At 48.0% G+C, this 26,098-nt stretch overlaps 3 protein-coding genes across 5 annotated transcripts in view; all 3 read right to left on the reverse strand.

Annotated features, from left to right (window-relative positions):
- Positions 1-2,564: 2,564 nt before the first annotated feature.
- On the reverse strand, positions 2,565-7,665 carry cfl2 (cofilin 2 (muscle)). The gene is made up of 4 exons (XM_069535223.1): positions 7,506-7,665; positions 4,889-5,196; positions 4,251-4,327; positions 2,565-3,537 (listed from the first exon to the last, which is right to left on the reverse strand). The coding sequence occupies exons 1-4, from the start codon at positions 7,506-7,508 to the stop codon at positions 3,425-3,427; spliced, it is 501 nt and encodes a 166-aa protein (XP_069391324.1). The 5' UTR covers positions 7,509-7,665; the 3' UTR covers positions 2,565-3,424.
- Positions 7,666-9,061: 1,396 nt separating this feature from the next.
- Positions 9,062-22,565, reverse strand: baz1a (bromodomain adjacent to zinc finger domain, 1A). Of its 3 annotated transcripts, none has more exons than XM_069535202.1 (30): positions 22,424-22,565; positions 21,985-22,126; positions 20,754-21,032; positions 19,860-20,021; positions 19,651-19,755; positions 19,128-19,215; positions 18,277-18,399; positions 17,889-18,131; positions 17,716-17,811; positions 17,378-17,516; positions 17,048-17,179; positions 16,351-16,671; positions 16,070-16,235; positions 15,614-15,721; positions 15,252-15,313; positions 15,065-15,165; positions 14,313-14,545; positions 14,008-14,228; positions 13,796-13,926; positions 13,583-13,722; positions 13,289-13,440; positions 13,096-13,167; positions 12,847-12,923; positions 12,550-12,714; positions 12,100-12,305; positions 11,905-12,024; positions 11,639-11,817; positions 11,179-11,378; positions 10,941-11,028; positions 9,062-10,551 (listed from the first exon to the last, which is right to left on the reverse strand). In XM_069535202.1, the coding sequence occupies exons 2-30, from the start codon at positions 22,095-22,097 to the stop codon at positions 10,376-10,378; spliced, it is 4,398 nt and encodes a 1,465-aa protein (XP_069391303.1). In that variant the 5' UTR covers positions 22,098-22,126; positions 22,424-22,565; the 3' UTR covers positions 9,062-10,375. The 3 variants fall into 3 exon arrangements, with proteins under 3 accessions (XP_069391303.1, XP_069391301.1, XP_069391302.1); XM_069535200.1 differs by having other exon boundaries at positions 19,651-19,758; XM_069535201.1 differs by having other exon boundaries at positions 19,651-19,758; positions 22,415-22,547.
- Positions 22,566-25,159: 2,594 nt separating this feature from the next.
- Positions 25,160-26,098, reverse strand: part of LOC109623585 (uncharacterized) — a 7,098-nt gene continuing 6,159 nt past the window's right edge. Inside the window, exon 8 of the mRNA XM_069535222.1 lies at positions 25,160-25,712. Within this exon, the coding sequence (XP_069391323.1) occupies positions 25,599-25,712 (114 nt within the window). The 3' untranslated portion in view covers positions 25,160-25,598. The remainder of the gene's footprint in view (positions 25,713-26,098) is intronic.

The following is a 26,098-nucleotide window of genomic DNA, read 5'->3' on the forward strand; positions in this document are numbered from 1 at the left end:
ACTGCTCTCTCTCTCTATATATATATATATACATATGCACATATATATATATATTAGTATTGTTTTCTACATTAATATTCTTATGATTTTATATTGTCTTGTGTAACTCATTCTGACTAGCTGCTGCTGTAACTAGTCAATTTCCCCTTATCTTAACTTATCTTATTTGATCTTAACTTAAGATCAGTTAAGTTCAGTTGATCTCAACTCAACTCATCTTAACTTATGTTAACCACCGGACTGCTGCACCATGACTCGACCAGTGTTTGATCAAAGTTTCCCTCTGTCAGATGTGGCAGATCTGGAAGGTTTGATTTAGACTGACAATGATATGTTAGCTTAGCTTAGTTCTGTGTGATTGACACGTTGTATTTTGGTTCCAGCAGCAGTGACAGGGTGAAACGTACCAGTGACGGTTCCTTCATGGGAATGAATGAGCTGAATTCTCTTATTTCTCTTTAACATTGTGAGAATGATTCGTAACATTTTCTCAGAGAAGAGTTCAGAGAACAAGATATTTCTGAGTGTGTGTTGAAGAGAGTGCAGATGAAGCTGTGAACTCTGCTGAGTGAGGTTCTACTTTTTATCTGATTTCACACAACTTCAGTTACACAATATTCGTTAGTATCAAACACATGAATCATCATTTGATTTTCTAAATGGTTCCTGACACATTATGTTTAGTCTCACGTTAACCTGTTGTGTGATTCGGTTCCTCTGCAGCTGCTCTGGTGTTGTGCAGTCGTCAAGCAGCTCGTCTCCACTCTGTCCTTTTGTGGACGCTGCTGACAGGACGCTGGAGCATGTGTGGTCCAGAAATAGAAGCAGGAGGATCAGATTCTCTGGAGCTGATCAGTGCGTCAGCAGCTTCCACCGTCTGTTTCTCCTCACTTCTGATGAAACTGCAGCAGAACCTGCTGAGTCACAGTGGTAAACCTGGTTCTGGTCTGGGTCCCAGTGGTAAACCTGGAGCTGGGTCCCAGTGGTAAACCTGGAGCTGGTCTGGGTCACACTGGACTCTTTTACACTTTCACACCTTTTATGGGCAGAAATTCAGTTTTTATTTGTTCAGATCCTGAAGCTGCTGAGTTCAGGAAGTGACAGACCCTTGACTAACTCTAGACCAGCTACAGGTTTGGACCAAGGTCTATTAGACCCTGGACTAACTCTAGACCAGCTACAGGTTTGGACCAAGGTCTATTAGACTACTACAGACTTTAGGTCTGTAAAGGGGTCCAGAATAACCGTGGTCAGAATGAGACCTGATGGTGATTTTCTCTGGTTGGATCAACCCCCCCCATCACAAAATGTACGTCCTGTTGTTTATTCACCCTGAAACCTGGAGGATCTCTGGAAACTTTGGAATCCTCTCTAGAACTTGAAGTTCTGTGGTTCTGGAGAGAACAGCATCAGTTTGACTCTGTACTAACGGGCCGACACTGGATTTACTCAAATCAACGTCACAGTGTCAGTTGTCATCAGCTGCTCGTCAAACTTCTACCAAATAAAACCGATTCAAAAATCATGGTTCCATCTCCAGGATCTCTGAAGGAGAAAAACAAGTCTCCACAACCAACATGGATCCGGTTCTGTTCAGGTCTACACACTAAGTTCCAAAATTTCAAGTGTGACCTTTGCCACGACCTCCGCTGATCACACATTTTTAATTACAATGGTTCCACTAAAACCTGGTGGAGCTCGACGCTGCCTCGCTGGACAGCTACACGGTTCCATGAACTCTGAACAGAACCAGTTCAAGTACCAGAGCTGATTCAGTGGAAACGAGTCTGAGACAACCAGGTTGTTTTGTGAATCCATCTTTCACACTTGCTTCAGATTCTAACAGGGTTCTCTCCAGTTTGTCATGGTTCTACAGTTTACCTCTTCAGGTCATACTGGTTTTATTTGGAACATCCTGGTTCTAATGGGCTTCTGCCAAGGCTGAACTATTATGTTTGTAACGGTTCTGTGGTTCTACTGATCATGTTTCAAATTCTAAGGTCCTAACAAGGTTCTGCGTTTGTTAGCAGACCTGACCAGACTGCTTTTGTCATCGTGGTTCTACATGAGGTTCCAGTGAGGTCACTGAAGTTCTGTGGGGTTAACTGGGAATCTGTTGGTTCTCAAGACGTAACTGTTGCACTCAATTTGCAAATAATTCTTACAGAATTCTACTGAAGTCTTTTTGAGTTCTACTGGATCTTTTATGAAGCACTGAAGTTCTACTGATGTTCTGATGCTGTAGTGGTTCTCATGGCTTTCTACTGAAGGAATAAAGGTTCCTGTAGGTCTGCTTGACCGTATCTGTTCTATCAAATTCACAGTGGATATACCAAGGTTCTACTGGAGTCGCACTGGTTCTGCTGAGGTTCTGCTGATGTCCTGTCTGTTTTCTAGTTATATTATTGTTGTACTGACGTTCTTCAGCTGGTTCCAAAGAGTTACACGAGTTCAACACATCAGAGGTTCTCCTGAGGTTCTGCTCAACAGGTTCTCAGTGATACAGAGCGACCTGCGGGAGGAAGCTCTCTGATTGGTGGGAGCAGAGACGAGAGGAGGCATCATCAGATCTGCCACAGGCTTTTATTGCAAAGTGGCTTCCTGTGATCTCAGAAACAACGTTCCACTTTAAGGCTCCAGATGTCGTTGTGTTGTTGTGGGGTCGTCTCTCTGCTGGGGTCAAATCTGCTTCCTGTAGTGTTTCTTTACAAAATAAAAGTGCACTCTAACTCTGGGTGACGGTTACATTCAAACTGAAAGTAAAGCGGCGACCAAACAGCTAGAATGACGTGAGTCAGACAGGAATGAAAACTGAGGTAAACAAACGTGGTGACATCAATACAGAGAATTTAACGTCAGGATCTTTTCTGTCTCAAGCTGTAGTGTTTCAACACAAAGTGCTGGGGACTCTTCTCTTCTGGATGCATAGTCTAACAATGTATCTGCCTGGTTTGAACATAGTGGAGAAGTAACAACACTTTACAATAATAAATAAAGTCATATGTAAAACCTGTGTGCTGCAGGAGGCGGAGCTTGGCGGCGTGTTGCGTTGCTCGCCTCCGAGCATGCGGCTGCTTCCTTCACATCGACTTTTTGGCAAAACTCTGGCTGTGAGAGAGAGACAGCCTTCCTGGGGTTTGGTAGCAGGTCAATTAGTTTTTTTCTGCCAGGTGAACGGAGTCATGTGGCAACAAACTGGGAGGTGTTTGCATATCGTTATTATGTTAATGAGATCTCCTTCATGTTGGAAAAAAGCAAAAAGAACAAAAAACAAGAACAAGGCCTAAAGACACTAACTCCTTCAGGACATGAATACAGACAGAGCAAGCTGCTGGGTGAAGCGGCGGTGTTCAGGTGGGGTCAGGTGCTTCGGTCCGAATGGCACGGCGGTTGGCTTGGCTCCGCTCGGCTCGCCGCCGTGACATCACAGCGGCTTGCCCTCCAGAGACACCACCATGTTACAGGCCAGCTTGTCAGCCAGCGTAGCGCGGTCCTGGATGTCGTCCAACCCGTTCACCTGCCACTCGTGTTTGATACCTGAGGAGACACACCTGAGGTCACTGAGGCTCAGGGACACACACAGGAACAGCCGCACTCGACAAACTACAAATCACATCTGGGGGGCGGCAGTTCGATCCCCAGACTTCCCCATCTGCATGTGAAAGTGGGCAAGATGCTCTGAGTGTCATCAAGACCAGAAAAGATCTAGATAAAGACAAACAATTTATCTGAGCTACAAAGATCCTGATCAGTGCTGACACAAGAGTGAGACACGGAGTGAGACACAGAGTGAGACACAGAGTGAGACACGGAGTGAGACACAGAGTGAGACACGGAGTGAGACACGGAGTGAGACACGGAGTGAGACACGGAGTGAGACACAAGAGTGAGACACGGAGTGAGACACGGAGTGAGACACGGAGTGAGACACGGAGTGAGACACGGAGTGAGACAGAGTGAGACACGGAGTGAGACACGGAGTGAGACAGAGTGAGACACGGAGTGAGACACGGAGTGAGACACGGAGTGAGACACGGAGTGAGACAGAGTGAGACACAGAGTGAGACACGGAGTGAGACACGGAGTGAGACACGGAGTGAGACACGGAGTGAGATACGGAGTGAGACACGGAGTGAGACACAGAGTGAGACACAGAGTGAGACACAGAGTGAGACACAGAGTGAGACACGGAGTGAGACCTCGCCTCACAGGAGGATCCTTGTGTCTGACCTCGGCGGGTGACGACTCACCTGTAAACTTCTTCTTGATGGCATCTTTAGAGCTGGCGTAGATCATCTTACTCTTCATTGAAGCGCCTTCCGGAGCCCTGAGGAAAAACAGAAGAGAACAGTGTGAATGTTCTGTCTGGGGACAAAGGAATCATGGGGGAAACAAATGGCGGACATTTTGTTGTTGTGTTACTGGTTCTAATAAATCTGTCACGACAACTTGTTTGAATGTCAAATCCCTGCACCGTACAAGTGCTCAAACACAAAAGGTTTCCACGCTGGTGATTGTCCCGCTCAGGACGGCTTTGCTTGTTAGCGTCCTCCGGTTTCGTAACAAAACAACGCAGCATTACTGACTAACTTTACTGATCAAGAGGGCACAGAGGTCAAGATGAACGTGAGCGCCCTCTGCTGAATCAAAAACTACTTCAGATGGTCTCATGAGCAGAAATGTGTTGATTTCAAACGGCGACGCTTGAACCATCAGGTCATTCAACTTTCAGAGACGCACAATCACAGCTGACACTCAACACAGAAGATACAACCCGAGTCCTGAACAGGAACTGATCACTGGGAGCTCTGGTCCAATCGGCTCTGATCAATAAGGTCATGAAGACGAAGCTGCGGATCAGAGTCTGGTCCTGTAACGAGCACTGTACCAGAAGATGAAGACGAGGTCCTCCTTCTTGGACTCCTTGGTCTCGTAGGTGGCGTCATACAGGCCGTATCTGCAGTCGTCGGGGGGGAGCAGACTGACGAAGGAGGCGTAGGGGTCTTCCACAGTCTCTCCGATGTCACCCACCAGGATCTGCCTCCCCTCCTCCACGATGATCTTCTTCTTGTCCTCGCTCAGACAGAACAGTACCGCCTTCTTCCTCTTCTTCACCTCATCCTGGGTCGAAGACTTCCTCACCTTCATGTCGTTAAACACTCTGATGACCTCATCGTTCACTGTCACACCTGACGCCTGCAGAGGACACACACGTATTTAGTTCATGTTTCTATATTTAGAATCTTTATCATCTACATGTTTGTGTTTATTGATGAGAAACATGTGATGTTTGAATTTATAACATCATTCCAGGGCTTTGATCATTTCTGATGGTTTATGAACTCACATCACAGGAAGACAAATATCATCAAAGACACTGGAGGTGTGGCCACAGCGACACTTTACTGTCGACGCCCTCTTTCCCCAGGTGATGTTTGTGTATTTGGTTGTTTTACAGCACAACACAATGTGATGACTCAGCGTTCTGAAACAATCCGTCATTTTAAATTGAATGAACCTTTGACACCGTTCTGGCCAACGCCTGTGTTTGTGGGTTTGAATCCACAGAGGACTGACCCCCCCCTGCTGTTTGTCAGTCATTAGTCTGCTGTTAATCACAAAACTGAAATCAATCACCAACTCAACACTTGTTCATTCTGCATCTTTTCCTGGGCGGAGGAAGCCGAGTGCCTGTGATTGGCTGTCAGAGTGTGAGACAGTAACAGCAGCATGAGTCAGCAGATTTTTATAACTTATTAAAACGAGGTGGAAAGTAAAAGTGAGACAACATCGAGTTGTTGTTGTGTTAAATCTTCCTCTGCCTTCAGTCCGTCTGTGACACTGAGATGATGCAGCGTCTCAGAATGTTCCTCTAACTGACCAATCACAGGAAGTAGAGGCAGCATTAAACAGTAGAAGAAGAAGAAGAGGAAGCAGCTGCAGTCTTCACCTCCAGCGACATGTTAGGACCACGAGGACGTTCATTTAAACTACTGAGTGGTACCGTAGTACTGTAAGTACTGGAGTACTGTGGAGTACTGTGGAGTACTGCACCTGAAGGTGCTGATGCTGCTAGTGATAACATCATGATGTTACCATGGCAACCAAAGCTCTTCATTCATGTTCTCCATTCAAACAGAAAGACTACCCCCCCCCCCCCCCCCCCCCCAAACCAATCAGAGTCAAGTACAGGTAGACCCCGCCCACGTAGGTGATGATGACAGGAAGTAGGTGTGTCAGACAGAATCGTTTCTGAATCACATGAAACTAAAACAGATGAAACAAACACGAAGCTTCAGACTCAGAGAGGAAACGAGCTCCGTCGTCTCCGACAGAAGCTTCAGACTGAGGCTGAAGAGGAAACGTCCTGGTGTGCGTCTCATTAAAATCGGTGTAAATATCTTTCCACACATTATCTTCACGTCTGTCCGGGTCTGTAACTTCCTGCTTCGTTCCACTGGATGAAACCAACACATGATGAATCCTCCAGGAGGAAAAGGTCACATTCACAGGAAACTCTACAAAATAAGAGCCCTGATATAATTACTGTGTTCATCCTCCAGTGAATAAAGTTGGGACTCTAAATGAAACTTCTTTCAAATAGTATTTATTCATATCTGGTGACTTCATCCATCAAACTACATTTGTGAATCTTAACCAGAAGCTAAACTGAATCAAGCTCCACATCGTGACGTTCTCTGACGTCACTGATCACAGCACTCATCTGCAACTAGTCGAACTGATCGGTTTACTCATAATACTAGTTAACACAATTAGTCAAATGAGACATGTGAACTATGAGAGTATACAAGTAACAGACACTCTGCTACTAGTTATCATTGGTAAGTTTAGTCAGAGCAACTAACTCAACGGTTTCAGATGAAGAACAGAAGTTAAACATGTGGCTGCTCTGACAGAGGACTGGTTACTGCTGGTTACTGCTGCTGGTTACTGCTGGTTACTGCTGCTGGTTACTGCTGGTTACTGCTGCTGGTTACTGCTGCTGGTTAGTTGCAGTAACTAGTTCCAGTGAATGCAGCCTTCAGGCCTTCACACAGCCGTGCCTCTAACTCTGAACTAACCCGGACTAACTAACCTGCTCCTGTTACGGACCCGGTCCAGGTCAGACCGGGTCCTGGCTCCAGCTGAGTAACCTGCACCCAGCCGGAGTAAGATGGCCGCCCCGAGCCACACGGCCTGAGGCCCGGCCCGGCCCGGGGTACGGAGCGTTAGGGGGTAAACTAATGTCTTAACAGCCCGTTAACGTCCCCACATCAGTCCCCGGGGCCGGAACATGTTTGTCTGGACCGGACACACCGAATAACGGGGTCTGTATCGAGGCCAGAGCCGCCAACCACCGGGAGCGGCAGCCATGCTAGCCGACATGACGCTACCCGCGGAGCCACATAACGGTCCTCCGGAGAACCGGGGCCCGCAGCCGGAGCGACGCGGGCCCGCTACACAGACACAGGGGAGCCGAGGGAGCGGCTCCGGGGGGTTCTTACCATGATGTCCCGGGGTTCGTCCGCTGCTTCGCCGTCAGATCGGTGCTTGTCACGGTGGAAGGTAGCGGGAATGTGGCCGGTCGACCGGAGGAGGAGCAGGGAGGGCGGGGCCACACGGGGATCAGACCTGTGACACTCTCAGCACGGTCCGGTCCACTGTACCCTCCACACGTGTTCAGGGTTGGTACACTGTGTGTGTGTGTGTGTATATATATATATATATATATATATATATATATATATATATATATATATATATATATACACACACACAGGCAGAACAGTACCTGAGGCTGGAGGAGAATCTGAATGATGATGTTTGTATGTAAACCATGAGGCTGCTCAGGAGATCTGACATCATTACCTCTGTCATAGTAGAATATGGACAAGATGGACAATGTCTCTTGTATGTTGTCCTGCACTATGTCTACCATGTAATCAGATGTTAGGGACATGTCTTCAGATGTGGTCCTCAGGTGTTTTAAAATCAGACCGCGTCTCAAACATCTTGCAGACCACCTCCTCTCCCTCTCATCCATCTCCTCCCAGGGTTCTGTCATTGCTCCCGAGTGGACGAGGCTCAGGGTGTTGGACCCGAGCATCAGGCCTGGTCTTCAGGTGGAGGTGACATGTTAATGGAAGTCGTGCTTGATAAAAAGACAACGTCCACCATCATCTCCCATTCTCATCTTTCTCCATCTGACCTCTCCTGGACAGTGGAGGACAAGCTCTCTGTCTTTGTCCCCCTCACAGACAGTTGTCCTGCGTTTGATGTTTGTCATGTCACGTCATTGGCAGCACTTCTCTTTGTGTCTATTGTTGCTGCATTGGACATTGGAGTCCCTGGTTGTGTCTCCACCGTCCTGGGAGAGACTTATTCTACAACCAGGGAGGACGAGGCTGGAGCTCAGTGGACAGGATGGATCTTCAGCCAGTGCTGGAGCGGTTTGGGTGAAGGACGTCACATGTTGCTCTATGCAGCAAGTTGCTCCTGCTAGTTTCTTTTCCCCACAGGTCCTCCAGCTTCTCTGTGCTGTCCCATTCACCCACAGCCTGTCTCGATGTGTCTCTGAGGGTCTGCAGCTTTGTCTTGGTGCATTAAACTTGATGGGCAGCCCAAAGACGTGGTGTCCTCTCTCTCACAGGAAGAAGAGTCTGACTCAGAAGAACCACAATGATTTGACTGTTTTATTTACCATTGTTCTCACATTAGATTAAACTGTGCCGCTTCACGCCAAAACACACAGGCTTCTTCTGCAGCTATGTTACATGTGCTGTGGATAAGTCACCACAGCGCCACCTTCTGCACAGGACTGCAGAACATAGTGACTTCGTTAATATTTACTTTTTAGTGGTGATTTAGTTTAGGTTAGTTTCAGGGTAACAATAGATTTAGGTTGATTTTAGTTTAGGCCAGAAAGTGTTAACCCACTATGGTCAAGATAAGAGAATATCAATGGGTAAGTGTGTGTGTGTGTGTGTGTGTGTGTGTGTGTGTGTGTGTGTGTGTGTGTGTGTGTGTGTGTGTGTGTGTGTGTGTATCAACAGGCAGTAGGTGGTTATAAAAAGTCCATTTATTTTTACATTAGAACATCAAACAGGTGAGAGATCATCCGGAGGCTGAGAGCATCAATCAGTCATAAATAAAGACAACGCAGAGACTAAATAAATACAGAGATAGGGGGCGCTGCAGCGGCTCCAGTGTAGTTTTACAGCCTGACCCCCCCACCTCCAGACACAAGAGAAAACAACTAAAAAAATGCAGCCAAACAAACGACTAAATTCAAAATACAAAAACAACAAATCCACAGAGGCCACAGCGACTCAGGTCAAAGGTCATCAACATCCAGCTCTAGATCAAACTGTGACCGCAGCTTTTAAAATCCAATTTTAATTTCCATGTGTGAAACATTGTGACTCGTCAGTTTCCTCCAATGAATAACGGCAGGAAGGACGTCTGGTTTAACCCAAACCTTCAAAATAAAGGATTTTGGTCCAAATCAAGATCAGATTAATCAAAGTTAATGTGAAATAGATTTAAGATTTAAATTCTGTCTGAATTCCAATCACTCGTCATGAAATCATCATCTTCACAATGTTCAAATCTTAATAAATCCAAGTTCGGCCATTTTCAAACACGATGTGATGATTGGATTTCAAAATTAAAGCGTCACAATTGATTAAACACATCAATTAAATGTCTCATTTGATCCAGAGACATTTTGACGTCCATAACAAGCCTGAAGTCGCCGCGCTGCATGAAAACCTGCTGCACTGTTACCAAATATTCCTCAAATCAAACATTTTGTCCCTGAGCAAACACAAACGGCCTGATCTGGTTTTTTACTTTCAGTGCAAAGCTTAAGTTTATTTAGTGGTTTTTGCTTTTCTGGGACTCTACTGTCTCTACTGTCCTACAGCACCACAGGAATGTCTCTGTGCTACACATCCACGTCTGTCCACACACGGACAACAACGCCTTGAACGTCAGCAGGTTGGAGGAAATCTACAAGTTTTATCCAGCGGCGAGAGGGCGGAGCTTAGAGAACCCGTCTATCTCCGGTGAGCTTGAATCGACACAACTCGGGGAAACTGGTTGTAACATTAATTTAATGTTTGGTTCCTTTTGAATGTGGAACTTCATGACCTTTGACCCCTGCAGTCTCCTTAAACTGGAGACATGTTTTGCACCACTGTGGCCTGCGGCTGCTCTGGGGTCAGAGGTCATGAAGGTGCGTTTGTTTGAACGTTAATATCAACGCCTTGTTAGTACATCGGGAGGGAAACACTTGCAGCTTCTAAACCCCGCCCCTCCAGCCCCTGGACCTATCAGAATGTGTACGGCTGTGAGGTCAGAGGGTTCGCTTGGTTCAGTGTCGGGACCGTTTGGCAGGCGGGGCGGAGCCACGCTCAGACAGACCGAGTCTGCCGAGCTCCGAGTGGAAGAACTGCTGCAGGCGGTTTCCGGCCTTCGCCTCGTTCGTGTGACGAGGGTTATACTGAAGACAGTTGGAGAACATCAGCTCCACGTCGGAGATGAAATCACCTGGAGACGGAAACAACACGTTTTCATCCCGGTCAAAGGAACAAAAGCTTTTCTGCATCGATCATAGAAACATTCGAGTTTTATCCAATGGAACGAGACGACTGTCTCGACTATGAGCTGACTCCAGAGATGTAAACCCTCTGGGATCAGAGGTCATTTTCTCATTTCTACGTTTTCTTCTAATCTCTTGTGAAAACACATCAAATATCAGAGGGTCGATTGGCTGGTGTCAGAAATGGCAGAGAAGCCGATCTGCTGAGTGAAGGTGTGCGTGACCCTCGACTCATTTCAAATTCTCAGAAAAATAAATGTAGATGAGTTTGTGCAGAGTCCTGTGTGTGTGTGTGTGTGTGTGTGTGTGTGTGTGTGTGTGTGTGTGTGTGTGCTACCTGCTGCCTGATATTCACAGTTGTTGACTCTCTCTCTGATGGTGCTGAGGGCGATCGGCTTCTTGATGATGTCATAGTAGTCAGGCACCTGCAGACAGGTGGACAGAGACAGACAGGTGAGTGAGAGAGTGAGTGAGAGAGTGAGTGAGAGAGTGAGTGAGAGAGTGAGAGAGTGAGTGAGTGAGTGAGAGTGTGAGAGAGTGAGAGTGAGAGAGTGAGAGTGAGTGAGTGATGATACCTGAGTCCTGGACACCAGCTTCATGAAGGGCCAGCTGTCTTCATGTCTGACGAGCTCCACAGTCAGTAGCTCACAGGCCGACAGCTCGTGGACGCCGTGGTTCCTCCCGGAGGAGCGTCGACTGGATGATGATGAGGAGGAGGAGGAGGAGGAAGCAGGGGTGAGGACGGGTCTGGAGGGTTTGGGGGGGGCAGTGGCATCTGGGGGAGGAGCAGAGGGGGGGCGTTCAGAGATACACAGGCGAGCTTGTATTTCAGATATTTCAGTAATATCTGAACGGACAGGTAACTTCACACTTCATGATACAGCCTGAATAATAACAAACGTCCGTGTAGAGATAGAGATAAAGATATTTCACTGAACCTCACACAGCATCACAGAATGTTATCAGACTCCGATCGGGACTAGAAACAAAAACCTGAGGCCGGGTGAGTGTGGGTCCAGCTTCCTGCTCGTTTACCTGTCGGCTGCCTCTTGCGGGTCTCGCTCTGACCAGGTGAAGTTTTTGTGATGCCGTTTGGTGCCAGGATCTCCTGGCTCAGACGGGCGCTGTTCCGACTCCCTGAGCGAGGAGGGGCTTTACTGCCGGAGGCCATATTGGGCTTCGATATAGGGGGTGTGGCCTTCTTACCTGAGGACCTGTGATGAGAAAACAGGGAGGAGTCAGTGAGGTGGAATGAGGTAGAAACAAGTAGAAACAAAGGTTGTCAGTTACATCACACTCACTTGGAGGCTGATGAGTTTTTCCCTGCTGAGATGGTGCTGTTTTTGGGCGTGGTCTGTTGTCCTTTGGGTGTGGCCTGTTGGTTCCTGCCTTTAGGGGGGGGGGGCTGACTCCTCCTGGTGCTGCGGAGGTTCGGAGAAGCTCCAGCGTCAGACTGATCTTTCTGATTTGACTGATCCGAATATTTCCACACTCACCTCACTGCAACTTCTTCATCCTCCTCCTCCTCCGACTCCTCATCCTCTTCTGACTCCTCCTCTTCTTCCTCAGTCTCTTGCTCCTCCTCCTCTTCCTCTCCATCCTCCTCTTCCTCGTCAACAGAGGAGCGCTGACGGGACGGGACACGGCTGGATCTCTGTTTGGGTCGACAGTCTGGACAGAACCAGTCTCCCTCTGGAACCGTCTGAGACGAACAGAAACACGTTTAGTGTTTAATAGAAGTAGTTCTGCTAAAGATGCTAAAGATGCTAATGTAGAACCGGCTTCATTATAAAAACCTTCCAGCACAATGTGCACTGGATTGTACTGTGTCCCCTGGTGGTCATGTTTTGGAATTGCACTCAACTGTATGAAACTGGTGTTTGAATTAAATGTGAAACTGATAATTATGAAACAGGAACTTGATTGGCATGATGAGGGGCCTGTACCTTGAGGCGGGGCCTAAGGCAGTGGGTGTGGTGTCCTCTGTCACAGCCGTCACACAGCAGCATGTTGTCGGCGTCTCCTTTGCGTCGGCAGATGCGACAGCGAGCGTTGAGGACAGAGCGAGACCAGAGGACACTTCGCTCCAGACTGGACAGGTGGACGAACACCTGAACACACACATCAGCAGCGTGTTGATCCCACAGCAGTTTACAGGTCAGGAAAAAAAAAAGGTTTTGTGGTTGACAGCCAATCAGAGCGGAGCTTTCTCTGTAGATAACAAAGGAGGCGCGTTTCCTGACCTGAGACAAACTGGAGCAGGACTGAAGAGACTCCCTCCATCGCTCCAACACCGTCTTCACCGCTCGGTCACTGCCATCTGATAGAGACGTGATATTTATACGACTTTAAACAGTTTGTATCGATGATCTGTGACTGTATATTAAGACATTATCCAAACAAAGTAAGACTTATTCTACTCATGTAAAGAAACTGATGATGTGCTTTATAACTTCGTTTCTACATGTTGTTGATCGTGACTACAGTCGTACCATCACTGGCCTGGTCCTCGTCTTTCTTCTTGTTCTTCTTCATCTTCTGGTCTTTCTTAGACTCTTCCTCACCTGTAGGGGGAGCATTTGATGGCATGTTATCCAGTACAGTGAGTTGTGTGACACACAATGGCCACTAGGGGGCGTCTAGTTAACAGCTCAGGCATCAACACATCCTCCAGAGGGGACTCACCCAGAGGAGATTTGAGGAAGCGTCTCTCGATGCCTTGCTCAACGTGAGCGAGGGCCTGAGCCAGGATTCGTATGGAGCTGCTGACAACCTGAGGAGTCCCACAGCCGCTGGTCCCACACGCCGCCACACTGTCGGACTTCAGCTCCTGCAGTCTGACACACAACACACACATGAAACATACAACACATGACAGACACACAGACAAGAAGCAGGAGACTCCTCCCTCTATAAACGTCCTCCTCAGCGACGTGACAACAGCAGAAACAAACACAGCTCGTCAGTGCTGCCGTCTACCTGTCTCTGACTCTCTGGTTGGGGTTCACCTCCATGGCCTCCACTCGTTCGTTCATTCCACCGTGCTCTCTGCTGTCAGAACATAGCAGCTCATAGTTTCCTGCTTCCAACGCCGAGCGCCACGCCTGTCTGTCCATCACCTGGGGACAGAGTGAGACAGATGAGTCTGAGGTCACCTGCTGGTTCTCCGATCATCGGCGGGCAGGTTCATACCTTCAGAGTTCCCAGAGTTCCCTGGTGGATGCGGTCCTCGATGTCCAGCAACAAGTCTCTCAGTCGAACTTCCATCAGAGTCTCAGCTGCAGCAATGCATTCTGGGACAGATGTGGACGACTCAGGATCATCTGGACATACAGGACAGGTGTGTGATTACAGGTGAGGATAGAGTGGATGCACAGTGGTCCAGGTGTGTGTGTGTGTGTTACCTGTGTGTGTGTATTTGTTCCTGTCACAGTTCTGCAGCAGCTGCTGCAGCCGCTCTCTCTCCTGCAGCAGCGCCTCCTTCAGGCCGCTCTCTCTGTGACCTCGAGGGTTCAGAGCCTCGATCAGCTGATCCACCTCCTCCACGGAGCTGTAGAAAGACCATTGGATGGGGCGGTTGATTGGCAAGCTGCAGGTGTGGGAGGGGGCGGGGCTTGAGCCAATGCTGTACAGGAGGAAGGTCAAGTCGTTATTCAAACACTGAACACAGGAAATTCTTCAGACATCAGAAATGAAGCGTGTGACCCACCGTCCCTCGGCCGGTTCTTCTTTGAGGTCCTCCTCCATCTTGGTTGTGGAATCTTGTCCAGGTTTTGGCTGCGGCTGCAGCATGTCCTCCGTCAGGCCGAAAGAGTCGGCCTCCACAAACAGAGCGGAGGCCGAGGGGAGGAGCCAGTACCTGCGGTACAGCCGGTCTCTGCCCAGTGGCAGCAGGCAGGTGCAGGCCGCTGCCTTCAGGATCCGCTCCTGCAGCTCTCGAACCTACGAGACGATGGGGACGATCAGACCACCGTCTCCATGACGTTCAGAAACTGACAATCAAACATTCACGCCCACTTCATTCAAGGTTTTCTCTCAGATCTTCTTCCACCTGAGGTTCTTTAAACTGAGAGCATCAGCACAAGGTGTGAACGCACACACGTCTAGTGACTCAGTTCTAGACAAGCCACTCTGTCAGGGGTAAAGGGCTCCTCATGTTCCGATTTCTGGAACCAGGATGAGGATGTTAACAGATCCAAACAGAACCAGGATGTAGAAAACACAACCTCCGGACTGACAGGTGCTCTGAACGTATGGGAATAAAAGTTAGAATTGGAACCGTCTGATTGTCGAGTTGCTCCTCAAGAACAACTCCTCTGATTTAAAAATGGAAAGTTTAAAAAGTTTGGGCTTCCATCTCACTGGTGAGGTGACAGATTACATCACCTCTAAACAAAGAGCAAACACCGGTTTACCTCAAAGAGACAAATAATCAGACGATGTATCTCAGTGTGTTCTGACCTTCTCCTGCTCCTTCTCCAGCTCCTCTGCTGTCAGGCTGCTGGGGGGGCAGGACAGGGGTTTGGGGTCGGAGTTCATCTGTTGTTTTTCTTTGTCTTTAGCTGAAGGAGCGAGGAGACAACAATGACTCCGGAGAAAGAGGAAAAGAGTGAAAACTGTTGAGGGAAGATTTGAGGTGTTTTTTTACTTTTTGTCTTCTTGTTGGATGAAGAGTTTTGCTCCTCGTCATCCTCAGTGTGTTGCTTCTCACTGCAGACACAAACCATGTGTTCACCACAACCACACAATTTAACAACTGGAATAAAATGACAACAATGTTTACCAAACTGAAATTCATCACTGCAGTGACGTTCTTTAGTGACTTTAACGCTTGAATTCTGATCCATCAGTAAAATGACCACGCGGTGGTCGAACGCCAGTTTCATCTCCTTCAGATGATCCTTGAGATAAAACGTCTACAGTGAGGTCACTGTGACCTTTGACCTCTCAGATCTAATCCCTTCAGACGGCAACAAAGACCCTGAGAAGAGTTTCACACTGTGTCTCTACCTGTTTGTTTGGAGTCCTCCCTTCATCTCCTGCTCCTTCAGTTTCTCCTCCTTCTCCTTCAGCCTCTGCTCCTGTTCCCTCAACTTCTCCTCTTTACGAAGACGGACCCTAAAGGTGAAGAGGAGGAGAAAGAGGAATTTAAATTTGTTTATATTTGCACAAATGGTGTGTGTTGTGTCTACCTGTGTGTGTGTGTGTGTGTGTGTGTGTGTGTGTGTACCTGTGTTTGTGTGTCTACCTGTGTGTGTGTGTGTGTGTGTGTGTGTGTGTGTCTACCTGTGTGTGTGTGTGTGTGTGTGTGTGTGTGTCTACCTGTGTGTGTGTGTGTGTGTGTGGTTGTGTGTGTGTGTGTGTGTGTGTGTACCTGTGTGTGTGTGTGTGTGTGTCTACCTGTGTTTGTGTGTCTACCTGTGTGTGTGTGTGTGTGTGTGTGTGTGTGTGTGTGTGTGTGTCTACCTGTGTGCAGCCTCCTCTCTCTCTCTGCGGTGTTGTTCAGCTCTGATCTCTCTCAGTTCCTGTCTGGCTCCTCGCTGCTCCTCCACACAGTCTTCAATCACGTCTCTGCTGGACGCCAACGTCAGCAGTTTCCCCACCAGAGCCTGAAGGATCCTCAGCTTCTCCCCTGCACACAAATCAATAACTGATCAACTGATCCATACTGATCTATGAGAAGGAAAACGGGTTTGATTATTAGCTATTGCTGTAAATCAAGGAGATCTGATCGGTTGATCGCTAACCTGGAGTCAGGTCGTACACTGCGGTGCACGAGAGCCTCTTCAGCAGCGTTGGCTCAGCCAATCGCAGCTCGACACATGGGTCGTCCATCAGAGTGAACCCGCCCTGCTTCTGGTAGCGGAGCTTAGCGTTGACATGGTTACAGTCTGCGCCAGACGCCAGGATGTGCAGCCGCAGGATTTCCGATAGCGTGCAGCTGTCCAGGTCGAGCTGCTTCAGACTGCAGCCCTGATAAAGCTGAGGCCACGCTGCGGCCAATGAGGCGACGGCGCTCAGAGCTGACTGAGTGGGATCAGAGTCATCGTCCAGGGCCTCCGACAGATCTGTACACAATAAACACACACGATACTCTGAGAACACATCTGTACACACGATACTCTGAGAACACATCTGTACACAATATACACACACGATACTCTGAGAACACATCTGTACACAATAAACACACACGATACTCTGAGAACACATCTGTACACAATAAACACACACGATACTCTGAGAACACATCTGTACACAATAAACACACACGATACTCTGAGAACACATCTGTACACAATATACACACACAATACTCTGAGAACACATCTGTACACATCAGTGACTGTAAATAGTTTGAGTGTATGAATGTGTATGAATGTGGAATCACAATAATTACACGTGTCATCACATCAGGTGTGAGGACACAAATGTGTGTCTGACCTTCAGCCTGGTCTTTGGTCACTTCCTCCTGCTCCTCGTCCAGAGCCTGAAAGATGGCCGACAGGAAGAAGAACAGCAGCTCACACAGAGGACCTTCAGGATCAGAACCCACCAGAGCCTCCTCCAGAACCTCTGTGGAGATAAAACCTCAATTAGATGATTCCATCCAAATCAATATCGGATAGAAGCAAAACAAGGTGAGGAAGGTGAGGAGGGAGAACCTAACAGAACCTCTCTCAGAACACATGAACTCACAGTAACAGACTCAAATAAAGCAGCTGGAGACCCAGTTGATCTGTGAAGCCCTACATCTCAAAACAACGTTCTCACCGAGAGAGATTCCATCAGGGAACTCGTCCTTCAGGTCGAAGACTTCCCCGAAGGCTCGCAGGAACTCCAGAATCATCAGAGCTTCTCCAAAGAGTTCTGATGGAAGTCGAGTTCTCACTGGATCCGGACTGGGAAGCTCCTGGAAGAACCGACACAGCAGCGCAGGTCATCAATACGTTATTCACTGCACATAATGATGTCATCACGAGCTACAACGTGATGAGAGGCCTCGCCTGTTGTTCTCTTCTTCATTTGGACGATGTCGAACTGTCTTACTGTAAAAATTCTTATGAGCCTTCATTTAATCATGTGAGGTGACAGGTGGTGCGTTCACTGACCTTCAGGTCTTCACACTCCATGTCTTCTCTGGGTTTGTTCCACAGTTTCAGTCGTTCAGCGTATTTCTTCTTCTCCTCCTTCAGCTTCTCTCGTTCCTGTAAATTTCAGCCCGTCTTAAAATGTTCAGATTTCCGTTTACAAGCAGAAACACAAAGATAAAAAAAACCCTCACCCTCTCCTTCTCCAGCTTCCTGTGCTCCTTCTCCTCCCTCCTTCTCTGCTTCTCCTCCTCGAACCTCTTCCTCTGCTCCTCCTTCATCTTCTCCTTGTCCTCCTTCTCCCTCCTCTTGGCTTCCTGCACCTCCTCCTTCTCCTTCTTCAGACGAGCTCTGTCCGTAGCCGCGGCAGCCATCTCCTTCCTCTGCTGCAGCAGCTTCAGCTTCTCCTCTGTCGCCTTCCCCAAAGACGGACTCATCTAAAACCACGACACACTTTAGTTTGAGGAAAATACTGATCTGAGCGAAGGGCTGCACGATATCACTCCTCACATCAACGTGATGAACAAAGCATGTCGATGTCTCTCGATCGATGAGGTGTGGATGTGTGACGTCATTACTCACCTGTCCGGATGAGCCACGCCCTCCACCTTTAGAGGGGGAGCTGAAGGAGAACAGGGGGGGCTCGTCGGGGAAGAACTGAGAGAAGGTTTGTTCAGACAGCTGGAACTTCATCACTGTGGAGGGCTGAGACGCAGAAGACACGTCATTCAGGACATGTGACCAACACGTCTGTCAGTGACATGAGCTTCAGGACATCATGTGACCAACACGTCTGTCAGTGACATGAGCTTCAGGACATCATGTGACCAACACGTCAGTTCATCTTCAAAGTTAAAAATTCCCTCAAGTCCGACTTGCGATATACAAGTCATTTATATTTGTACAGCAACAAATCATAACACAAATTACGTCACAACACTTTACATATAAACATAAAGACTTTAAAACTCCCACAGAAGTCCAAACGTTCCCAGTTATTCCCTCATTGAAACCAAGACTCTATAGATCCAGACTCTGTAGATCCAGACTCTATAGATCCAGACTCTATAGATCCAGACTCTGTAGATCCAGACTCTGTAGATCCAGACTCTGTAGATCCAGACTCTGTAGATCCTGAACATGTTTGGTCAGGTCACATTTCACTTAATTCAAATTAGGTGAGGCCTTTTCTTGGTGAAGTTATAGTTTAATCGCCATCGTCTGACAGAACACACCTCCAAGCTGTTGTAGGTTCTCTGCTCCACAGATGAATTCTGACGTGCGTTAATGAAGGATAGAGGAGGAGGATGAAGACATAGAGGATACGGTCGTGTGAACTGTGATGAATCTCACAGAACGACACTGGAACCAACAGTGAAGGAGAGAGTGCACTGGGACAGTAAGTCACACAGACAGACAGAACTCGTCCTCACCTTGAGAGCGATGGTCCCGTTCTGAGGTACACAGTGTTGTTTGAGGAGCAGCTTCAGTCTCTCTCTGGACAGAGTCGTCTTCCTGCGGCTGAACAAACGTCTTGTGGTTACACTCACACCGGAAAATCAACAGAGATGAACAACCATCGGTTCTTGAATCTTTTGTGTGACACAAATTAAAATCACACACAACCTTAGTTTGATTTACTGACACCAACTGGAAAAGAGAATCACCTGAACCGCCCCCTGGTGGCTGGCTGCAGTTTAGATCACTAACCCCCCCCCCCTTGTTAAATAGATGTTTCTGTCGTTTCAGCTCGTTCTTCTCTCTCTTATGTTTGTTCAAGTTTTCCTGATCAGTTTGGTTTGAATCAGTTATTTGATGATATTTAAAAAGAGGCGGAGACGACTGGCTCCTGATTGGCCGAGAGCATGTATGGGTGGGACCTCGACACCACGAGCTGCTCCTGTGAAACCCTGGAGGAGACAGCAGGACTGAGGTGTCTCCAGGAGAACTACTCACCTGATCTGATTGACTTTGACAGTGAACGGCTCACTGTGCTCGTCCCTCATCATCCTCACTGTGTATTTAAACACTGACGGACTCAGAGGCTTCTTCTTCTTCTTCCTGCTGACACACACACACACACACACACGTGAGCATCACTCCAGGTTTTCAGCAGCTCTTTTCTTTACCTTCACCCTCTGACCTCTGACCTCTGACCCACTCACCTGTTGACCTGTGCTGTGGGACTCTGGAAGGCGTTGCTCTCGTCGTCGCTGTCACTGATGACGATGGTGTCGCCAGCTACAGGATTGTTGTGGCCATTGGTGGTCGGTGCTCCATTAGCACTGGAATGAGGAGAATTAACCTGCAGGATCTCACACGCATGTCTGAACACACACAGAAGAAGAAGAAAAGAAATAAAACATTCTGGGTTATTTTAGTAGAAATATTAAAAAAACACATTGTGTAAGAAAGTGAGTTGATTGAGGAACCAGACCTGGAGGAAATAGTCTCTTTACCGATTTCACATTTCCCAGTTCAAACACTGTTCACTAAAAAACCTGTTTTGAATCTGTGCAGGGTGGACGTTGGACATATGTTGGACATGCGTTGGACATGCGTTGGACATGCGTTGGACATACGTTGGACATCGTCAGCTTTCTTTGGGTTTTTTGAAAATCTGCATCTGCTTCCATGTAGCTTAATCCTGTTCTTTCAAAATAAAAGCAGCTTGACTGACTGTGAACAACTCCTGCTCTTTCAAAATAAAATCATCTGAATTTACTGTGATCAGCTCACGTTCTTTCAAAATAAAAGCGACTGAACTGACTGATCAGCTCCAGTTTGCTCCGTCTGATTTCTGAGTGGATTTCTAGAAGTTTATTGTGGATGACATCAGAGATGATGATATCCTCAGGAAGTGATGTCACACTGAGTCATCTCAACATGTGTGTTGTGTCATGATGTTTTCTACATTCATTCTAAATACTGAAGAAAGCTGAGGATTGTCAAGCAACTTCAGAATCGTCAAAATAAATGCACGTGTGTATCTGGAGAGGAGATCTGACTGAACTAATCATATCAGTCTGATGATCCTGACAGTCCCCTCCCCTCAGTACCTGGCTCCGTTGCGTCCTGCCACGTCCACGGTCTCTCCTGGGAAGAATCTGTCTTTGACGAAGGTGTAGACGTCCTCGCAGAGCTCCGTCAGCCTGCAGTGTCGGCTCAGAGCGGCCAGGTGGAGCAGAGGCACCACCAGACACTGAGGGAAGCTCTGGAGACTCTGCTTTGCTCGCCGCTCACTCTCCACCGCCTCCAGGTAAGTGAGGCCCGCCCGACCCGTCAGAGCACAGCTCCACACCAGACTGTTGCACAGGATGGTCCTCTCAAAGAACTCGCTGAGGAGGAGGCAGCTCAGTTACTCCAGAGAATTTACTTCACACTTCTACAGACACGTCTACTGACACGTTCTTCAACTGCAACCAATCAAACTAAAGCGTCCACACGAACACACGTCACATGACCCTTCACCTACACTGGTCATGTGATGTAAACAGGAAGTAGATTGTCTCCTCTGCAGTTGCTTAGCAACAGAAACTCCTCTGAAGGAGAAACAGTGATGGTGAAAAGTCAGAGTGAGATTTCTTTTCTCCGAGCGACGACGAGGTGGAACTGTTCCTGACAGGAAGTGTTAGCGACGCTTTGTGTTCGCCGCTGGTAGTCGAGTCATGTGACCGATGAGAACCAATCAGAAGAGAATGTGGGCGTCATCGTTTACTAAAGTCTGTTTGCAAGAGTTCACATCTTCTGTTCACAGCAGACTGTAAATGATGACGTCAGAACACAAACAATGCTAGTGTATATCTAAAGTGGATATGACGCCATCAACTGGTGACCACATGAAACGCACCAATAAAACTACAGACTTCCTCACGTCACTTTAAACAGTTCCTGTGGTTCTCCTCACACCTGCTGGTTCTCCTCACACCTGCTGGTTCTCCTCACACCTGCTGGGTCAGCTGATCCCAGGTGACCTTTAAACACCTGAGCAGGTGCGGAGCCGCGTTCACTGACACCAGGCCTGTTTATGTAGAGCTAACGGCTAACAGGCTAATCCCCTTTAGCCTGCAGCTAGCTGATGAAGCTAACTCTGACACCAGGTGACCTCACCTGTGTGCTCGGGTCACTGTGACGTGTTCACGAGCCCGCGGAACTTTTCCCCCCTCAGAAAAGTTGGTTTTTGTTGAGTGACTGAAAGTTTACCGGCGGATCAACTGTCAGTCAAACTTGTGCCGCGGCTCTGACGGATGTTTACCGGCCCGGGACGCGGCCCGGCCCGGCACTACTTACTCGTAGCTCCTGAAGACTTCATGGGTGATCTTACAGAGGAACACCTCCTCCTCCGGCCGCAGGTCCGCCGGGGGTCTCTGTCGGATGAAGGCTTTTCTGTGGAGAAGCGGCATCTCGCTGCTCCGCTTCTACCGGCCGCTCTCTGGAGGAAAAAAGGAGGGAAACAGGGTCACAAAGACCGAATATCATACACCAACTCCCGCTGCACACATCCAGGTCAAACCCCGGAGCAGAACCGGAGCCCCGAGGCCAAAGTACCGCGGCTGAGACCGAGCAGGAGCCGCGCGGAGCGGGTCTTTTGTTAGATTATCCGCCACATGGGAAACGTGCTCCTCACGCTCAGAGCGTCCGAGCCCGAGGACCACACACACACAACCGACACACAACACACACACAACCGACGCACACCGGCACACGGCCGCCTGGTCACCGTTTTTACCGAGCAGAGAACCGGAGAACCGGAGATGATCGTCTGAAAGTGAAGAAGTGATCCCGGGAACTGATCCTCAGCACCGGCCGCTTGTTGACCAACTTTTCATCTACTTCACGGACCGAGCGCAAGCTGGGACATTTCAGCTCCGTCAGTTTGACTGAAGTAGGTTATCAGAGTTTCTGATGATTATTGAACCTGTTAATGAGGAGCTGAGGAGCATGGCCTTTAGTTCACCTGTTAATGAGGAGGAGCTGATGCCTATTAGTTATTTCACCTGTTATAGAGCCAATCATTATTGCTATTAGTAGTAGTAGTAGTATTTCACATGTCAATGGTGAGGAGTGATTCATCTTGTTTAAACGACAATAAATCCGTTAACTTTTATTGAATCGGTATATATATATATATATATATATATATATACACACCCAGAGTGTGTTTATATATATATATATATATATGTGTGTGTGTGTGTGTGTATGTGTGTGTGTGTGTGTGTGTATGTGTACACACTCTGGGTTCCTGTGATCACAGTATCTATCAGTTGATGTCCCTGAACGCACCACCGTGGATGAGTAAGTGGGCGGGACTTCTCCTACCTCTACAGATGATTGGTCGGCTCTCCCGCCACTCTCTCCGCCTCTGCCAGGGCGCGAGGATGAGACATAGCGGTGACGTCAGAGGCGTGAACGGCCGCGCGTGTTGCGTCATCAGGCGGGAACTGCTGATTGAGTCACGTGACGTCAAAGACACTTTGTTTTTATTTGTTAGTGAAGTTGATCTGAATCCTGCATCTGCCTCTTCACTGAGACTGGTTCATAGGACTCAGAGAGACAGAGACTCAGAGAGACAGAGACTCAGAGAGACAGAGACTCAGAGAGACAGAGACTCAGAGAGACAGAGACTCAGAGAGACTCTCAGAGAGACAGAGACTCAGAGAGACAGAGACTCTCAGAGAGACAGAGACTCAGAGAGACAGAGACTCAGAGAGACAGAGACTCAGAGAGACTCTCAGAGAGACAGAGACTCAGAGAGACAGAGACTCAGAGAGACAGAGACTCTCAGAGACTCTCAGAGAGACAGAGACTCAGAGAGACAGAGACTCAGAGAGACAGAGACTCAGAGACTCAGAGAGACTCTCAGAGAGACAGAGACTCTCAGAGAGACAGAGACTCAGAGAGACAGAGACTCAGAGAGACAGAGACTCAGAGAGACTCTCAGAGAGACAGAGACTCAGAGAGACAGAGACTCAGAGAGACTCTCAGAGAGACAGAGACTCAGAGAGACAGAGACTCACAGAGAGACAGAGACTCTCAGAGAGGTAGAGACTCAGAGAGACAGAGACTCAGAGAGACAGAGACTCAGAGAGACAGAGACTCTCTGAGAGACAGAGACTCAGAGAGACAGAGACTCAGAGAGACTCTCAGAGAGACAGAGACTCAGAGAGACAGAGACTCTCAGAGACTCTCAGAGAGACAGAGACTCAGAGAGACAGAGACTCAGAGAGACAGAGACTCAGAGAGACAGAGACTCAGAGAGACTCTCAGAGAGACAGAGACTCTCAGAGAGACAGAGACTCAGAGAGACAGAGACTCAGAGAGACAGAGACTCAGAGAGACTCTCAGAGAGACAGAGACTCAGAGAGACAGAGACTCAGAGAGACTCTCAGAGAGACAGAGACTCAGAGAGACAGAGACTCACAGAGACAGAGACTCTCAGAGAGGTAGAGACTCAGAGAGACAGAGACTCAGAGAGACAGAGACTCAGAGAGACAGAGACTCAGAGAGACAGAGACTCTCAGAGAGACAGAGACTCAGAGAGACAGAGACTCTCAGAGAGACAGAGACTCTCAGAGAGGTAGAGACTCAGAGAGACAGAGACTCAGAGAGACAGAGACTCAGAGAGACAGAGACTCTCAGAGACTCTCAGAGAGACAGAGACTCAGAGAGACAGAGACTCAGAGAGACAGAGACTCAGAGAGACAGAGACTCAGAGAGACAGAGACTCAGAGAGACTCTCAGAGAGACAGAGACTCTCAGAGAGACAGAGACTCAGAGAGACAGAGACTCAGAGAGACAGAGACTCAGAGAGACTCTCAGAGAGACAGAGACTCAGAGAGACAGAGACTCAGAGAGACTCTCAGAGAGACAGAGACTCAGAGAGACAGAGACTCACAGAGAGACAGAGACTCTCAGAGAGGTAGAGACTCAGAGAGACAGAGACTCAGAGAGACAGAGACTCAGAGAGACAGAGACTCTCTGAGAGACAGAGACTCAGAGAGACAGAGACTCTCAGAGAGACAGAGACTCACAGAGACAGAGACTCTCAGAGAGACAGAGACTCTCAGAGAGACAGAGACTCAGAGAGACAGAGACTCTCAGAGAGACAGAGACTCTCAGAGAGGTAGAGACTCAGAGAGACAGAGACTCAGAGAGGTAGAGACTCAGAGAGACAGAGACTCTCTGAGAGACAGAGACTCAGAGAGACAGAGACTCAGACTCACCTTATCTCTGTCTGCTCTGATGGAACCAGAGGAAGCAGTCGGTGAAGCTCAGAGCTCCAACAGTGTCCTCATTGAACCACATCCACACTCTGTCCTCTAAAGACGCTTCAGAAATCAGTGGACATGTGAAAACATCTTGTCTCATTCATATGAGGTCACAGTGACCTTGACCTTTGACCTTCAACCACCAAAGTATCTCTTTAGACAAAGTGAAGACGCCGTCGCCGTGGAAACATGTGTCACTTTTTCATGTTTAATTCAGAGGATTCATAAAAATATAATTCAAGTTCTGCATCATTCACAAAGAAATATGTTGTGATGTCACATTTCATATGTCATGACCCCACAGCACAACGTCCCACGATGTCACATAATTCATGACACAGCTGTGATGTCACAGTGACGGAGGAGAATTCTGGATTTATTAATCTGGACCTTTGTTAGTTTCAGTTCTAATTCCAGATGTTTCACTGTGTCGTCTGTTTACACAGCAGCTTCCACACAGATGCATTCATACATCAGGATTCAGACTGGTTCACACCGCGTCCAATGAGGGATCATGAGTTAAAACCAGTCCAGCAGTCGGGACCGATTCAGCCTTGATTCCAGTTTAGAATCCGACTGTTCCAGACTAGTTTAAGTTGTTCAGACTGGTCCGAACCAGTTGTGGAGACCAGTTCACATGACCCTGTACAGGTGGATCTGTCTGAGGGCTTCTGGGTCCGTGTCTCTGCCCAGGTAAACGTCGTAGTCCACAGGAAGTTCCTCTACCCAGCCAGGACGCAGCGCCTCCTGTTGGACACAGTTTAATTCCATCATGTTATAAATTAACTAAGTGAACAAACTATATAAACTCAAAGCTACGTGAAGCCTGTGGATATTTTAAAAACTACATCTCCCAATGTGCATTTCACCATCAAGCAGCCAATCACAGTTTCAGCTGAAGCTTTCGAGGTCATTTGAGGTCAGGATTCAAGCTGCAGCTCTGTGATTGGATGTTCGGGAATGAAATGCATTGTGGGAGTGGTAAGTTTTATGTCGACAAGCTTCTTGTAGCTTTGACTTTTTTACGATACGACTGAAGCGGTTCATCTGTGAGTCGCTGAGGTCGTCCATGATTCTTAGAAACAGTGAGTGAACCAGGAGCTCCTCACGTCACAGCTGCTTTTTAAAAGGTG

Source organism: Paralichthys olivaceus, chromosome 12 (assembly GCF_024713975.1).
Source record: "Paralichthys olivaceus isolate ysfri-2021 chromosome 12, ASM2471397v2, whole genome shotgun sequence".
In the NCBI taxonomy this organism is placed as follows: Eukaryota; Metazoa; Chordata; class Actinopteri; order Pleuronectiformes; family Paralichthyidae; genus Paralichthys; species Paralichthys olivaceus.

Excerpts from the sequence above, each read along its gene's own strand:
- cfl2 (XM_069535223.1), bottom strand. Across the intron at positions 4,328-4,888 it reads GACCTCGTCTTCATCTTCTG|GGCTCCGGAAGGCGCTTCAA; the intron begins GTACAGTGCTCG and ends GTTTTTCCTCAG. Across the intron at positions 3,538-4,250 it reads CATCAAGAAGAAGTTTACAG|GTATCAAACACGAGTGGCAG; the intron begins GTGAGTCGTCAC and ends GTGTCTCCTCAG.
- baz1a (XM_069535200.1), bottom strand. The coding sequence starts at position 22,097 with ATGCCGCTTCTCCACAGAAAAGCCTTCATCCGACAGAGACCCCCGGCG. Across the intron at positions 17,180-17,377 it reads CCCTGATGGAATCTCTCTCG|AGGTTCTGGAGGAGGCTCTG; the intron begins GTGAGAACGTTG and ends TTATCTCCACAG. Across the intron at positions 12,306-12,549 it reads GCCTTAGGCCCCGCCTCAAG|ACGGTTCCAGAGGGAGACTG; the intron begins GTACAGGCCCCT and ends TGTTCGTCTCAG.